We start from the raw sequence: 14,827 nt of genomic DNA, 5'->3' as shown, positions 1-14,827 counted from the left end.
GCACACAAGGTGGATCTATTGAACACTTATTTTTCTTCTATTCGTCTGGGTCAAGTGCTATAGTTGGCTTGGAATTAATTATGTCGGGCATGATACTCCGTCTTATATGGAACTTATGGATTCATCAAAATGAGATAGTATTCAAGAACTAGTCGAGTTGCTGCGACAACCTTATCGAGATGATTAAAGTGAAGTTTAGGTTTTGAAAATCAAATCTATTTCATAGTAATGCTTGTTATAGTTTGGGTGATTGAATTTGTAATCCATCTCATTGCCTTAAATTGTTGTAATTTAACTCATTTTATCAGTGTGTAACTTTGTATTGCGCTTTGGATTGCACCTTGTGCGTGAATAAAAAATTCTTTTACAGAAAGAATACAATTCATTTTTTTTCTTTTCAAAAAATGAATGCGAGGAATTTTATAATTTATGAGTTTGTTAACTAATAACGAAATAGAATAACATATATGAAAACACAAACACACACACACACACACACACATATATATATATATGTGTGTGTGTGTGTGTGAATATATACGTACAATTAAGGGTGTTCATAATTTTGTTAAACCGTAGATCATATTGTATTTATGCAATTTGATTTGGTTTATGGTTCGAAAAATAAGGTTTGTTTTATATTTTTGAAAAGATATGATTTTTGGTTTATGATTTATAGTTTAGGTTTTGATTTTTTAAAATTATAGACCAAACCAAACCGTAAAACGTAATATATTTAAACTACTTACTATTATTATTATTATTATTATTATTATTATTATTATTATTATTATTATTATTATTATTATTATTATTCAAGTATATTTTGAATTTTTAATAAAATTATATATAGTACGTCTACGTCTCATGACTTAATTTTTAAATCCTAACTACTTTCCTAACATCCCATCCTCGTCGTCCATGCTTGCCAATCGCTACTTGTCCTTCCCGAGCAACTTCCCTGCCATCACCTCCCTCCATCGTCGCAAAACAAGTAAAAGTTTAATATATTTAATGCTTGACTTTATATGATTTCATTAATGCATGCATCATATGTAGAGTATATATTGTATAAATATGTTATTTAGATTGCTTTTTAGTGTTTTAAGTTCAAAAAATTCAGTCAACTAAGATGTAGATTTTGATTTACTCGTTTAGAGATGAATGCCAGAATTTGGATAAACATGAATAATATGAAGAATAAATTTGTTTATTTTGATGCATATTAAACGCCTTCTTAGTGCTCGTTTGGTTCGAGTAGAGGAATGAAAAGGGAATGAAATCAGATAAATGAGTGGAATGGTAACAATAACCATTACTTTTATTGAGTGTTTGGTTTAACAATGAAAAAGAATCATTAGTAAGTGATTCCCTTTCTTTTGTTTCCTCTCTATTTTGAGGGGTAATAAATTGGGTGATTGAGTTACCCTCAAGTAAGGGTAATGATTATCTCATTACCCAAACCAAACAACAAGTAATGGATTCAATTACTTGATTTCCTTTTCAACCTCTAAAAACACCCAATCAAATGTGGCTTAGTGTATTATGACTTTTTTAATTATTTTTTTCAATGTTATTTTATTTTTATTATTTTTTAAGACTTTAAATGTTTGATTTTTTTATTACACTAAGATAATATATATATAGGGGCGCGCTCCAGTGAGACCCCATAATTTTCGTGAAACACTAGGACAATGAATAAGACATATAATACTAATGAACAAAACGTATATCTAATGAACAAGATGTATATACTGATGAAAAATAAAATTTAAAAAATTCGTAATGAATAAGACATATATACTGATGAACAGGGCTGTATATACTGATGAACAATGCAGTATATGCTGATGAATAACAAAATTTAAAATATTCTGCTCCCTCCAGGATTCGAACCCTGTGAAAAAAAATCACCCTCCAGATACAATATCAGCATAGGATTGATAAAATAAACGCACCAGATCGTGCCCTAGATCTCACTAAAATTAGGGGTCTCATTGGAGCGGCCCCCTATATATATATATATATATATATATATATATATATATATAGAGAGAGAGAGAGAGAGAGAGAGAGAGAGAGAAAGGTTAAACAGAGAATGCTAAATATTTAGAGAATAGAGAATTCGTGAAACAAAAACGAACAGATGCATAAATTTGATGAACAAATCAATGTACCACATGAACAATAATTTGCCCCAGGTTCGAATCCTACTGGTGGCGAGTTTTTCTCTTTTTTTTACCAAATACGTCTGTTCGTTAGTTATATTAATCTATTCGTAAAATGTATAGATTTGTTCAAAATAAAATATTATAATTCTCTGTTATATATATATATATATATATATATATATATATATATATATATATATATATAACAGAGAATTATAATATAGTAAACCGTAAATCAAATTGCATCAAATCTCACTAATACAGTTTAGTTTGGGTTTGGCGTTTAGTGCCAAACCGCAAACGCTGTATTATTTTTATGGGTAATTTTAAACATAGCTCCCAATTTTCTTATTATAGCCTTTTATTTAAAAAAATAATAAAATTAATTATGATTGTACTATTATATCCTTATAACTCCCCATTTAAAATTTATAATAAATTAATAAATTTATAAAAAATAATTTCAAAGAACATGTATAATCTCATTATTTATATAGCCTCAGCTAAAATACTTGTAAATAATTCATTTATATTGCCCTAACTCAAAAATTAAGAACATCAAGCGTGAAGAACATGAATTTTTTTTTTCCTAAGTACTAACCGAACAGTCTTCATTTCACCAGCAAGAATTTAATTTTTTCTCCTTCTTCCGTTACAACCCTACCCACAAATTCTCTTTTCTCTTTCTCTTTGTTTAGCAGATCTGAATTTTTGTTTTTGAAATTCTCCTATTTTCTCATCATGTCATGAAGATGCAATATCTACAACTTTGAAATTATGAAAATCCTCAATATTGTCCATCCCAATTCTTTATAACTACGGGAGTCGAGAGGCATGTCGATTTCCCAGCACTAGCAGCTTCTCGAATGAGGTAACTGCTTTGTGTTTCTCGGGTCTTGCAGAGCTTATTGCGCAGTTTAAGCCGTGGGAAATAAAGCACAAATCTCAGAAATTCCAATTCCCCTGTTTCTAGGATTTAGTTTTTTTCGCAAATCCTCCATTTATGAAAGCTATATCCATCCCTTGGCGATTTGTCGCTGTTTTAATTTGATAATTTTCACTTCATTTGGGCGGTTGATTGGGAATTGATGGCGGCAGAGTGACACCAATTCCTTCATTCAGTGATGTTGGGGGTCATCTTCTGGTACCTGCTAGCGAAGCTATTCACGCATTAATGAATTGCTGCTGCTGGTGTCTAAACTTTGATTCCTGGCCGAATTTGTTCTTTGCCTAGTTGGAGTAGGTTGAATTTTGGGGCTCATGTGCAATTCCTTGTTCTTGTGTCGTGGAGAGGTTTAAATTGAAGCTAATCCAATTTTGTAAACCTTAATTTATCATAAATTTTAAATGGGGCTATAAGGATATAATTGTAAAATTATAATTATTTTTATTATTTTTTAAAATTAAGGGCTATAGTGAAAAAATTGGGGATTGTGTTTAAAATTACCCAATTTTTATATATATCTTACAAAAATGGGCTGGTGGAGCAAAATGGATCAGGAAAACGTCAGATAAAATGGGCTCCATACCCAATACAAATTTTGGGACAAAGCCTTCACTACTAACCCATAATTTCATTACAATGATTTTTTAGGCGTGCAATGATTTTCTTTTGAAAGAACACATTAATTGTTGAGTCCTTTCACTTTCAATAATATTATGAATATGAATTGACGTATACTATCAAAAAATTAGAATCTTAAAGAAAAAAAGGGGAAAATACATGTATATGTGTTTGTTGGGCTTTTAATTTATTTCAATTTTATTTCATTGAACAATCAATTTTCAGGTATTAAATAAAAATATGAAGAAGCAAATTTTACATAGTCTAAAAAGAATCAATTTTTGTGTGGATAGTTTTCTCATTTTTGTGTGGATAGTGGTCTCATCTGTCTGCAGTTATTTTTTCACCTTTGTGTGAGGTAGAGGTTCCGTCTGCATGCGAGTACTTATTTGATTAGATAATAGATACCTCTCGTAATTCTTTTAAAAAAGATCTATTTTTTACATATAAAAAAGGCCAAATAGTGCCAAAATTCACGAACTTTTACCCTATTCTCGTTTTTTCCACGACCTTTAAAAGTTAGACAAAAATAGATAACCTTTTGATTGATTCTGATTTTTCCCACGTTTGTTAATTTCGCCCCATTTAAAGCTTAGGTGACACTCGGAATTGCCAACATGGAAACGCCGTCCGGCGAAACAAACGACGTCGTTTCCAACTATTAAAAACATTGTTGTTTTGTGTTAAAACGGTAGATATTGGTTGCAACTCATAAATTAGGGTTCTTCATTCATGATTGGCACATGGTTCTTGCGCAGAGATTGGTAGGGTGTGATTCGGCATAATCCATGGCTAGTTCTTGATGTGCTCTTCAAATATGCAAGCAAGAAACAATTTAAAGTGATGAAGAGAAGCAACTCATGTTGTTAGCGCGCGATTGAGAGAGAGAGATACAATTGTTGGAATATAAAATTATGGCAGATTTAAAAATTTACAATAGAACGACAGTGTTTTAATTTAAATTGTAACGACATCAGCATTATTAAGCCACGTCAACTTTAATTTTTGCCGGAGAAATTTATCGTGGAAAAAATCAAAATCAATCAAAAGGTTATGTATTTTTGTCTAATTTTTAAAGGTCGTGGGAAAAACGAGAATCGGGTAAAAGTTCGTGAATTTTGGTGCTATTTGCCCTATAAAAAATTTCAAACTAAAAAAACAAAAACAACAAGGGATATTTACCGTAAAATACACGAACTTTCAACAAATTCTGATTTTTCCCATGATCTTTAAAATTTGAAAAACAGTACACAATCTTTCAATTTTTTCTGATTTTTCCCGTGGGTATGAAATACTCCCAAATAGAAGTTGATTTTAGGGCTTTTGACTTAGATTTTTTGATACCTAAACGTGTACATTAACTTTATTGTGCCACCTTTATTATCCCTCACGTTTAGGTATCAAAAAATCCAAGTCAAAAGCCTTAAAATCAACTTCTATTTGAGAGTAGTATTTCATACTCGTGAGAAAAATCAGAAAAAATCAAAAGATTGTTTTTTTTTTTTTCAAATTTTAAAGGTCATGGAAAAAACCATAATTTATTGAAAGTTCATGTATTTTACGGCAAATATTCCGAACAACAAGTGTAGGAATTACATATATAGATTTGCCTCACACACAAGCAAAACAATAAAATTTAAAGAAAGAGCCTATAAACGGTATGATAGTTGTAAACTTAAGCCAGCATGTTGCTACTACGTACACACAATTGTGTCTATTTTTTGGAGTTCGAGAGGTAACTTTCAATGTTACTTAAGAATTTCTGGGGAGTGAGTGACACTTCACCTGCAACTGCAGAGCCCCACACATATATAGAGAGAGAGAGAATGAGCTTATTTGGTGAATGGAGAGATAAGGTGGTTCTTGGAGTGGATGGAGAACTAATTACTAACATCTAACATGACTTTGCCCGATCAAAAAAAAAAAAAAAAAAAAAAAAAAAAAGTTTTCAAAGAGAGCACATTTGATGTTGGCGATGGAATTGAAGGACCACATTGTTATGTTGTTATATCATAAAAGAAGCAACTCTCTTATTCATGACCCAATAACTCCCACTGCTCTCTTCACTTTTGTTCACACTTTCACCGCATCTCTCTCTCTCTCTCTCAAAAGGTTTTAATGGTAGCTAGAATGGTTTTTTTATAAGCCAAAAGATCTTAAATTTGAATTCCATCAAAAAAATTATAAGTACGAGTATGTTGTACATATAGTTTTTCATATGTGATTATCTTTCTAATGTGGTTTGAAAATTAGTGCACGCGCGGAGAAAATGATAATATATGAATAAGTATACATGACACTTTTTTTTTGAAATTACAAGAGGTATTTGAATATAATCAATTATGTAATTTTTTTTTAAATTACAAGAGGCATCTGAATATAATCAATTATGCAACCTGCACGCAGGCGAGACCTCACCACCGGTCCACCACCCAAATGGTGGGAAAATATCACCGTACGCAGGCAAGAAACGCCATGTGTGTAGGACCTCAACACCAAATAATACAACATCGCAAGCAGGCAGGATCACCACACGCAGGCGGGATTGAAATCAAAACCTCTCACAAATGAGAATCTTTGAGTGCCTCAGCATTGCCACTAAAGCAAGGCCTTATTGGCGTATACACGACACTTTGATATATTATATTTTCAAGAATGTATACATACATTGCATAAATATATACAGATGAAGAATAGGTGATAATATTAAGGGTTCAAATTTGTTCAAGATTACGTGTATATTTTTCTTATGTAAATTCTAAATTCTAAATTATTAATATTGTCAAATACTATCATTTATCATTAATGCAGCAAAAAAATTCACACCGAAGCAAATAGAAGATCCGAATTGCTATAATTGATGTTGATCACTCACCATTTAAAACTAGGTGTAATTGCAATTTGTGAGTCTGTGACTTGGATGCTAGCAATTCGCAATCTATATTAAATTCGATAACAACGATTCCGAGTGCAGGTAGGTGTAAGCCCTTTTGAAACTTGCTAGACTAACAACCATCATTTTACCAGTAATTAATAGTAATAAAATCTGTTCATGATCAATAGATTTGTAACATTCCTGATCAGTTAATTGTTGTTGTTTTTTTTTTCTTTTGCGACATTCTGCTTTTCGTTGTCTCTATCAACCTCTCGACCTTAAATCTTAATTACAATTTCATAGCGCATTATACAAATATAGGAGTTTAGTATTTGCAGAAAAAATCTTTGTATCATATAGTTGGAAGAAAACATAGCTATTTGAAAAAAAATTTAACATATCTTTGTAATTTAGTGGTTTCGAAATTTCGTTTAGTTTAATTAATTTGTAGGTACCGGAGTTTTGCACGATTTTGTGATTGTCCCTTCATTCAAACTTTTATTTAATTGAATTGAGTTCTTAGAGTATTTTTTTTGTAAATTATATCTCAGTGAAAACAAGACTTGAGGTTTTCGAAAAAACAAAAACAAAAGAGAAGACTTAATGACATTTCAAGGACCCAAATAGGTCAAATAAATAATTGTGGATTCAATTACACGATCACGTAGAAGTCGAGAGCTTCATTACAAAAACATAGAATTGAAGGGCCTATTTATTACAGTATTCAGAGAGATCAGAAAACTATATAAACCTTGAGAATATTTCTTCGCGGCGCGAGTAAATTGGTATTTTAATTTTAACTTTATTTATTTCATTTATTCATGAGTTAGAATTGGAGCCATCAGCCATTCATTAAATTTAATTTAAAATGTAAAAATAAATTTAAACTTGTTCAATATGCTTGTTGAACAAACTCGACGAAATCGTAATGATCGATCATGAATCGAATATTGAATTACTCAATTAATTTGATTTCCTGAACTAATTAGAACCAATTCTTTTTTTTCTTTTTTGGACACAATTAGAACCAATTCGAGATCATACATATGTACAATTTTCTTTCGCATAAAAGTAGTCCATTATAGGGCTGGAAAAATATACCGAAAACTCGGTATACCGGCCATACCGTACCGTAAAATACCGCAAAATACCGAATTTAAGGTATACCGGTTTTTTTGGTAAGGTATGTTACCGTACCGAAAATTTACGGTAAGGTAAAGGTATGGATTTTCCAAATACCGGGGTATACCGGTGTATACCGATACCGCGGTATATACCGAAAAAATCAATAAATACCGTATTAAAGGTATATACCGGAATACGGTATGATACCGTATTACTGGTATACCGAATATTACTGCATGTAACGGTGATGCGGTATCATACCTTATTCTGGTATACCTTAATATTCGGTATATACCGGTAATAAGGTACAATACCTTATTCTGATATACCGCAGTTGTCCGTATATATTGGTATACCGAAAATCACGGTATATATCGTATCAAAATCTATAGTTTTAAAATATATAATATTTATTTTTATGTTTATATTTTTAAAAATATTTATAAATTTTATAAAATGATGTATATAATCTATATTATGTGAATATATACAATTGTACATGAATTTATAAATATCATCAAATGATACAAAAATAAATAAAATATAGTATATAGTATAAGTCATACAATAAAATAAAATTGTTTATTTTGATATTATAGTATAGTTATGATATATAACTAAAATTATTGTTTTACAATAGATTATACTCCCTCCGTCCATGAAATAACTTCCTAGGAGGGAGTGACACGGGTTTTAAGAAAAAATATTATTGAGTGTATTGAAAATGGATAAAAGGTAGTTGAGTGTATTGGGAGTGGTGAAAATGTGTTATAATTAATATTGAGAGTTGTGAAAAGTGAAAAGTAAGAGGATTATAAGTGGTGGGGTATAGTCCAAAAATAGGTAGGAAGTTCTTTTGTGGACGTCCCAAAAAGGAAAGACAGGAAGTTCTTTCGTGGACGGAGGGAGTACATCTTACTTATAATAGTTACATATATAATAGCATAGTTATAATATTAGTATTATATTATAAATAATATTACGTCTAACATATAAATTATAAGTAACTTATAACATCTATATAATTTACTATATATTACATGAATGCATACAAGTATGCGAACATAAATATCATCAAATGATATAAAAATGAATAAAATATAATATAGTATGTAAGTTATATAATTTAATATAACTGAATTATTTATATTGATATCATAACACAGTTATAATATAATATTCTATATTATATAACTAAGATTATTGTACAGTTATAATATAATATTCTATATTATATAACTAAGATTATTGTTCTACAATAAATTATACATCTGACGTGTAACATCTATGTATATAATAGCATAGCTATAATTAATATTGATATTATATTATAACTTAGATTACATCTAACTTATAGTATATACTATATAACTTATAAATTTATAAATATCATCAAATGATACAAAAACAAATAAAATATGTATATAGTATAAGTTATACAATAAAATAAAATTATTTATTTTGATATTATAGTATAGTTATAATATATAACTAAAATTATTGTTTTACAATAAATTATACATCTAACTTATAATAGTTACATATATAATAGCATAGTTATAATATTAGTATTATATTATAAATAATATTACTTATAACATAAAATTATATGTAACTTATAACATTTATATAATTTACTATATATTACATGAATGCATACAAGTATGCGAATATAAAGTACGATATACCAATTGAATTTTTTCGATTTTGATAATACCAATTATTTTGGTATACCGTTAAAGTGCGGTATACCGTGAAAGTACGGTATACCGAAATTCGGTAAGGTATACCGAAATAAAGGCACGGTAAAGGTTTTGTATATTCTCCATACCGTACTTAAGGTATACCGAACTAAGGTATACCGTAGGTAAAGGTAAGGTAAAGGTATGAATTTTCTCCATACCGGAGGTAAAGGTAAGGTATAAGGTATGGTCGATTTAATAAGTTATACCGTACCGTGCCACCCCTAGTCCATTATAAGATCGGATTCGACCACTCGTCAATCAGACAATTTAATTTTCTCCTTTCAATTTTCACACAATTTAAGAAAAGACATTTAATTTCCTTTGAAAAATAATTTATATGTGTTTGTTCTATTTTGCCCTAATTTATTATTTTACACATTATTTTCACAATTAATGAGTAAACTTATTTTAATAAAGTTAACTAATACTACATTTTAATTAAGAAAATACACTATATTTTGAAACATTCTAAAAAAATAAAAGAATAATTTGATGGGACGAAGAGGGTATATAGTATACGAACGAAACCGATAAATGATTCGTGTATGTGATATCATCTATTTTTTCCAATACTCAAAATAAGTAAATAATTGGAGGTGAAATGAAAACGAGGTCCATTCACATGGAGCTAGTTTGTTATTTTTAATAATTTATAATATTTCAAGATTATAGTATTTTTTTAATTATATCAAGGTTGGTCACATTGAATGACCTACGTACATAGATCCAAGGCAACTAAAAATCAAGATTATATTAATTCAAGAAAAGGTATCAAGATTATAGTAGAATTTGGTTCAAATAGATTCAATTTAGAAGGTGTTTGGTTGAGCTTGTAAACTGCTTAGAAATTTATAATTAAGTTCATTTAAAGTATTTGACAAAATAAGTTCCTAAACAGCTTATAAGCTTTAAAAATAAGTTTCAAGATAAGATATTATAAGCTTTCCAAAAAATAAGTTCATCTATCCCAAAAAATAAGTTCCTCTCAAGTTCATCTCTCTTCTATGATTCGATTTTCTTTATCTAATACGGATTTTTTCTCTCTAACTAAAATATCTCTCCGACTTATAAATTTAATTATTCAAATACTTTGATAAATTTATAAATTCTTAAAACATTACATCTTATAAATTCTTGAGATTTAAAAATTGGCAATTCCAATTGGACTATATGCTTTCATTAGCGCCATGTTATGTTTCCATAAAAATAAGACAACCAAATCTTGGGACCACCCAAAAAACAACAACACAAAAGATTATGTTGGCCCTTTTTTCTTTTGTCTTTTTCATTTTTCAATTTTTTTCTAATAACCGATGTCTAACTTTGTATAGTTAGTATTTTTTTTTTCTTCTTATGCGATAATAATAAAAACAAAAAGACTCGATAATCTGCCCCATGTGTGATCATGAGGCAGTGTTTGTTTGAGCAAACTGATGTTGTATCACAACTTCTATTTACTTTTATTTTCTGCAGATCCAGCAAACTGAAGTTACACCTTAACTTTTATCCACTTTGTTTATTCCTTTAATTCATATATACCTGGTTACTTTTACTTCAAGATATATTGATCCCTCTAACACAACCACTTCATTTTTATTAGGATAAATAACATTATTTATTTTAACTGATCGTGAGTTAACATTTAATAAAAATATCTTAAATTATTAATGATTATAATTAATTCACAAACTACTACAAAATTGATGAAAATATATCTCGAAGATCAATTTTCAATGTCGGTTTTCAAAGCTAACATGGCTTGCCCCCGGTTGTTTTTTTGTTGATCAAGTTGACACTGTTTCGTTTTCACCTCATTATATATATATATATATATATAGGGGAGGGCTACGGTAAAAACACTTCTTAAAATATAAATATAAATGTTTTTTAATGTACGAATTTTATCCAACAAGGTTACGAATTCATCAAACATAGTTATGAATTATGAAAAATAATTTTTTGCTACCTTTGGGATTCGAACCCTGGACCACGAATTCATCTAACAGGGTTACGAATCAACCGTAGATCTTGATGATCTAAGGGCTGAAAATCATTTATATTTTATACACTTAAGAGTGTTTTTATTCTAGCCCTCCCCTATATATATATATATATATATATATATATATATATTTAAAATTTACACTGGCATCTGGTGAGCCAATGTCAATTTTCCGACCGTGGAAATTAATCTTTAGAATATTTTTGTTAATTTTTTGATAGTTCGTGCATTCAATCACAATTATTAATAGTTTGGGATATTTTTATTAAAACATTATGGTTTAAATTGTAATTTACCCCTTTTATAATATCCTCATTAAACAAGAATAAGTCATGCAGTATAAAATATTCATATTTGAGACCAATCTTGATATGCTGCACCAAATGACTAAGAAGTATCATAGCTTTGTTCATGATATTTTCATGTCCATCCCTACATATTTAAGCCTCTAGGCTTTGAACTCCTCAATCTCCTCCCATAACTTAGAGCAGAAATATTCATTGTCTATACTCATTTATTACAGAAGCAACAAGCATCTATCTCCTTATCTCTTCATTTTCATGCTCACAAATCCCAAACTGATTCCCTTCATCCACCTCCAAAAATCAGAGCCATGCCTAAATTGCTGGGAGAATTTCTGCAGGAGCAGCAAGAGCCATTCACTCTCGACGTTTACCTTCTCGAGAGAGGCTACTGCACACGAACGAGAGCTCAAAATTCGGCGCGTTGCAGCCGGAAGAAGAGGCGGCAAGCCATCCCAAAATGCGCCGAATTTGTGGGAGCAGTTTTGAGCAGAATTCTGCTGCATAATAATAGTAAGAAAATCAGAAAAAAAGAAATTAGTGATATTGAGGAAAATGATGATGACTTCTCTTCGGCAAGCGCCACAACTCGGTACAATACTTGCTCAGAAAGTGATGTGGAAGATCATGAGGTACAATTCAAAATCTTGCTTAATTGATTACAAATTTAATGTGACAAAATATATTCATATGTTTAAACTTTCGTTGAAGCTAACAGGCTGAAGCAGACACCAATTGTTTCAATTGTGATAAACAGCTCAGCCCTGTCTCGGTTCTTGAAGAAACAGAATCTGAAGCCTCATCACTTCATCAAAGTATGAAATTCTTGCACGTTTTAAGTTTTTTTTTTTTTTAAAGGGTCAATAACGGTTCCCTATTTCTCACTTGATGACGTGTCTACTTGGCGTCTACATGAGTGTAGTCCGAAACAACATAGTACTGTAAGAATTAAGTGTTGAAAGATGTCGTTTTTACAATTAAAACTCAAACCGAGATGTGTTGTATTGAAATTAAGTGCTAAGCCCATGTTTGATTGGCCTTTTTTAAAGCTTGAAAATGAATTCAATTAATTGAATCCATTACTTGTTGTTTGGTTTAGGTAATGAATTAATCATTACCCTTACTTAAGGGTAACACAATCACCCAATTTATTATCCCTCAAAATAAAGGAGAAACAAAATAAAGGAAATCCCTTACTAGTGATTTATTTCCATTGTTAAACCAAACACTCAATAAAAGTACTAATAGTTATTATTACCATTCCTCCTATTTATTTGATTCCATTTCCTTTTCATTCATCTACTTGAACCAAACGAGTACTAAGTTTCAAATTGATATTTTAAGTATAAGAATGACATCGTCTAGCTAGCACTTAGTTCATAAGTAGCTAAGCCGATGCAACAAATATTAAGTCAGTGTATTGTGGAAAAAATTGAAAATTCGTGTATTTGAAGGCAATGAAGCCTTTAATGAAAAGGAGGAATATATATTTGTTGGTGTAGGGCAATACAAATTCCAGAAAACAAAAGGGGAATCATCTCGATGCAAATCAAAGCATAAAAGTGAGAAAAAATGCATGGATTCTTACAATCAGTACAGTATAAACAAGAGGGCGTTGAAGCAGACGAAGAAGCTTCTGGTAGACTGCGTGAGAGAAGTGATCGAGAAGGAAGGCGGGAAGCAGCTGAAGAGGATATTGGGAGCTGAGGAGCTTTGGAAGGTTGTGTGTGAGAATGTATGGCTATGGAGCCAAGAATCCATACATGAAAGCAACACAATTCATCTTCTCAGATGTGATTTCATGGCTTCTTTGGAGGACTGGGATTCTGATTCTTGCCTGCAGAAGCGTGAGGTATCCATGGAGATTGGAGATGCCATTTTGGAGGATATTATCGATGAGTTTGTAATTACATGCTTGTGAATTCATTTTTGTGCACTTAATTACAACTTGTAGGTTAGATATATATAATTAGACATAAACTTGTATAGAATTAATGGTCTCACGGGTCAACGCCTCAGAAATATAATTTCATACTCATACTCAATCATAATATATATTTGTAATTTTAGTGGTGTCTTATAGTATTTAAATTCGAATTTGGACCAAAACTCATATAGATATTGGTGAAACAAGGAATCAACACCTACACTAGACAACAGTAAACGACGCGGATTATACCTAGTTTGATCGATCGGAGAAGAACAAAGACGTAATTGGAATGCTAGAATACAAGAGAAAACTGTTGCTGTATTGAGAATTAGAGATAACGTAGGTTACAATGCACGAGCTCATAGCTTATTTATAGATTACATGGGAAGGCAAAATAGTAAAATCAGTGCTCACGCATGCGCCTTGCGTGGTCGAGGGTATGATGGTAAATTCGTCTTTACGCGGGAGATTTCACCGCGCTTTTGTTGATTCCTTCTGGCGAAAGTAACTTCTCTGGTGAGCGAGACTCCTCTGGTGAAAGTGACTTCTCTGGTGAGCGAGACTCCTCTGGTGAAAGTGGTTTCTCTGGCGAGTATGATTCCTCTGGCGAGGATGGTTCCTCTGGCGAGTGCGCTTCCTCTAGTAAGGATGATTCTTCCAGCGAGTACGATTCTTTTGATGAAATCTACCTCGCTGCTTCCCGTGATTCTATTGGTGAAAGCATTCATCTGCTCTACATATATTACTCCTCATCAGATATTGAGATTAACTGTCGTACACAAGACTCCCATCGTATTATAAAATTGAGAACTCATATAGTATTTTAGTACATATATTCCCTAATAATATTAATTTCTTTATATATATAGGGTTTTTTTTATGAAAGGAAAGGAGGGTTAGGTTATAGTAAGATTGCTATTTTTCGTGAAACATGAAAATAATGAATAAATCAGTAGATGAGGAATCGAAAGGCGATGGCAATAGCTTTTTCACTGCTGCTTCGTCGGAGGACGGGGAGGGAAGTCGTTGAGAGAGAGAAAGTGGAGAGAGAATAGAGAGGTCATAGAACTAATCGATGTCGTTTTATTTATCGTTCAGCAATTTCATGTCATA

At 30.9% G+C, this 14,827-nt stretch overlaps 1 protein-coding gene across 2 annotated transcripts; it reads left to right on the top strand.

Annotated features, from left to right (window-relative positions):
- Positions 1–12,095: 12,095 nt before the first annotated feature.
- LOC131010702 (uncharacterized) lies at positions 12,096–13,893 on the top strand. 2 transcript variants are annotated; one of them, XM_057938366.1, is made up of 3 exons: positions 12,096–12,416; positions 12,542–12,599; positions 13,287–13,893. In XM_057938366.1, exons 1-3 carry the CDS (start codon positions 12,096–12,098, stop codon positions 13,703–13,705), a joined length of 798 nt encoding a protein of 265 aa, XP_057794349.1. In that variant the 3' UTR covers positions 13,706–13,893. The 2 variants fall into 2 exon arrangements, with proteins under 2 accessions (XP_057794349.1, XP_057794348.1); XM_057938365.1 differs by having other exon boundaries at positions 12,503–12,599.
- Positions 13,894–14,827: the final 934 nt, after the last annotated feature.

Source organism: Salvia miltiorrhiza, chromosome 2, assembly GCF_028751815.1.
Source record: "Salvia miltiorrhiza cultivar Shanhuang (shh) chromosome 2, IMPLAD_Smil_shh, whole genome shotgun sequence".
Classification (NCBI taxonomy): Eukaryota; Viridiplantae; Streptophyta; class Magnoliopsida; order Lamiales; family Lamiaceae; genus Salvia; species Salvia miltiorrhiza.
This window is presented reverse-complemented; position numbering and strand designations above follow the sequence as displayed.

Coding starts and splice junctions, on each gene's coding strand:
- LOC131010702 (XM_057938365.1), top strand. CDS start 12,096: ATGCCTAAATTGCTGGGAGAATTTCTGCAGGAGCAGCAAGAGCCATTC. Junction 12,417..12,502: donor GTGATGTGGAAGATCATGAG/GTACAATTCAAA, acceptor TGAAGCTAACAG/GCTGAAGCAGACACCAATTG. Junction 12,600..13,286: donor AGCCTCATCACTTCATCAAA/GTATGAAATTCT, acceptor TTGTTGGTGTAG/GGCAATACAAATTCCAGAAA.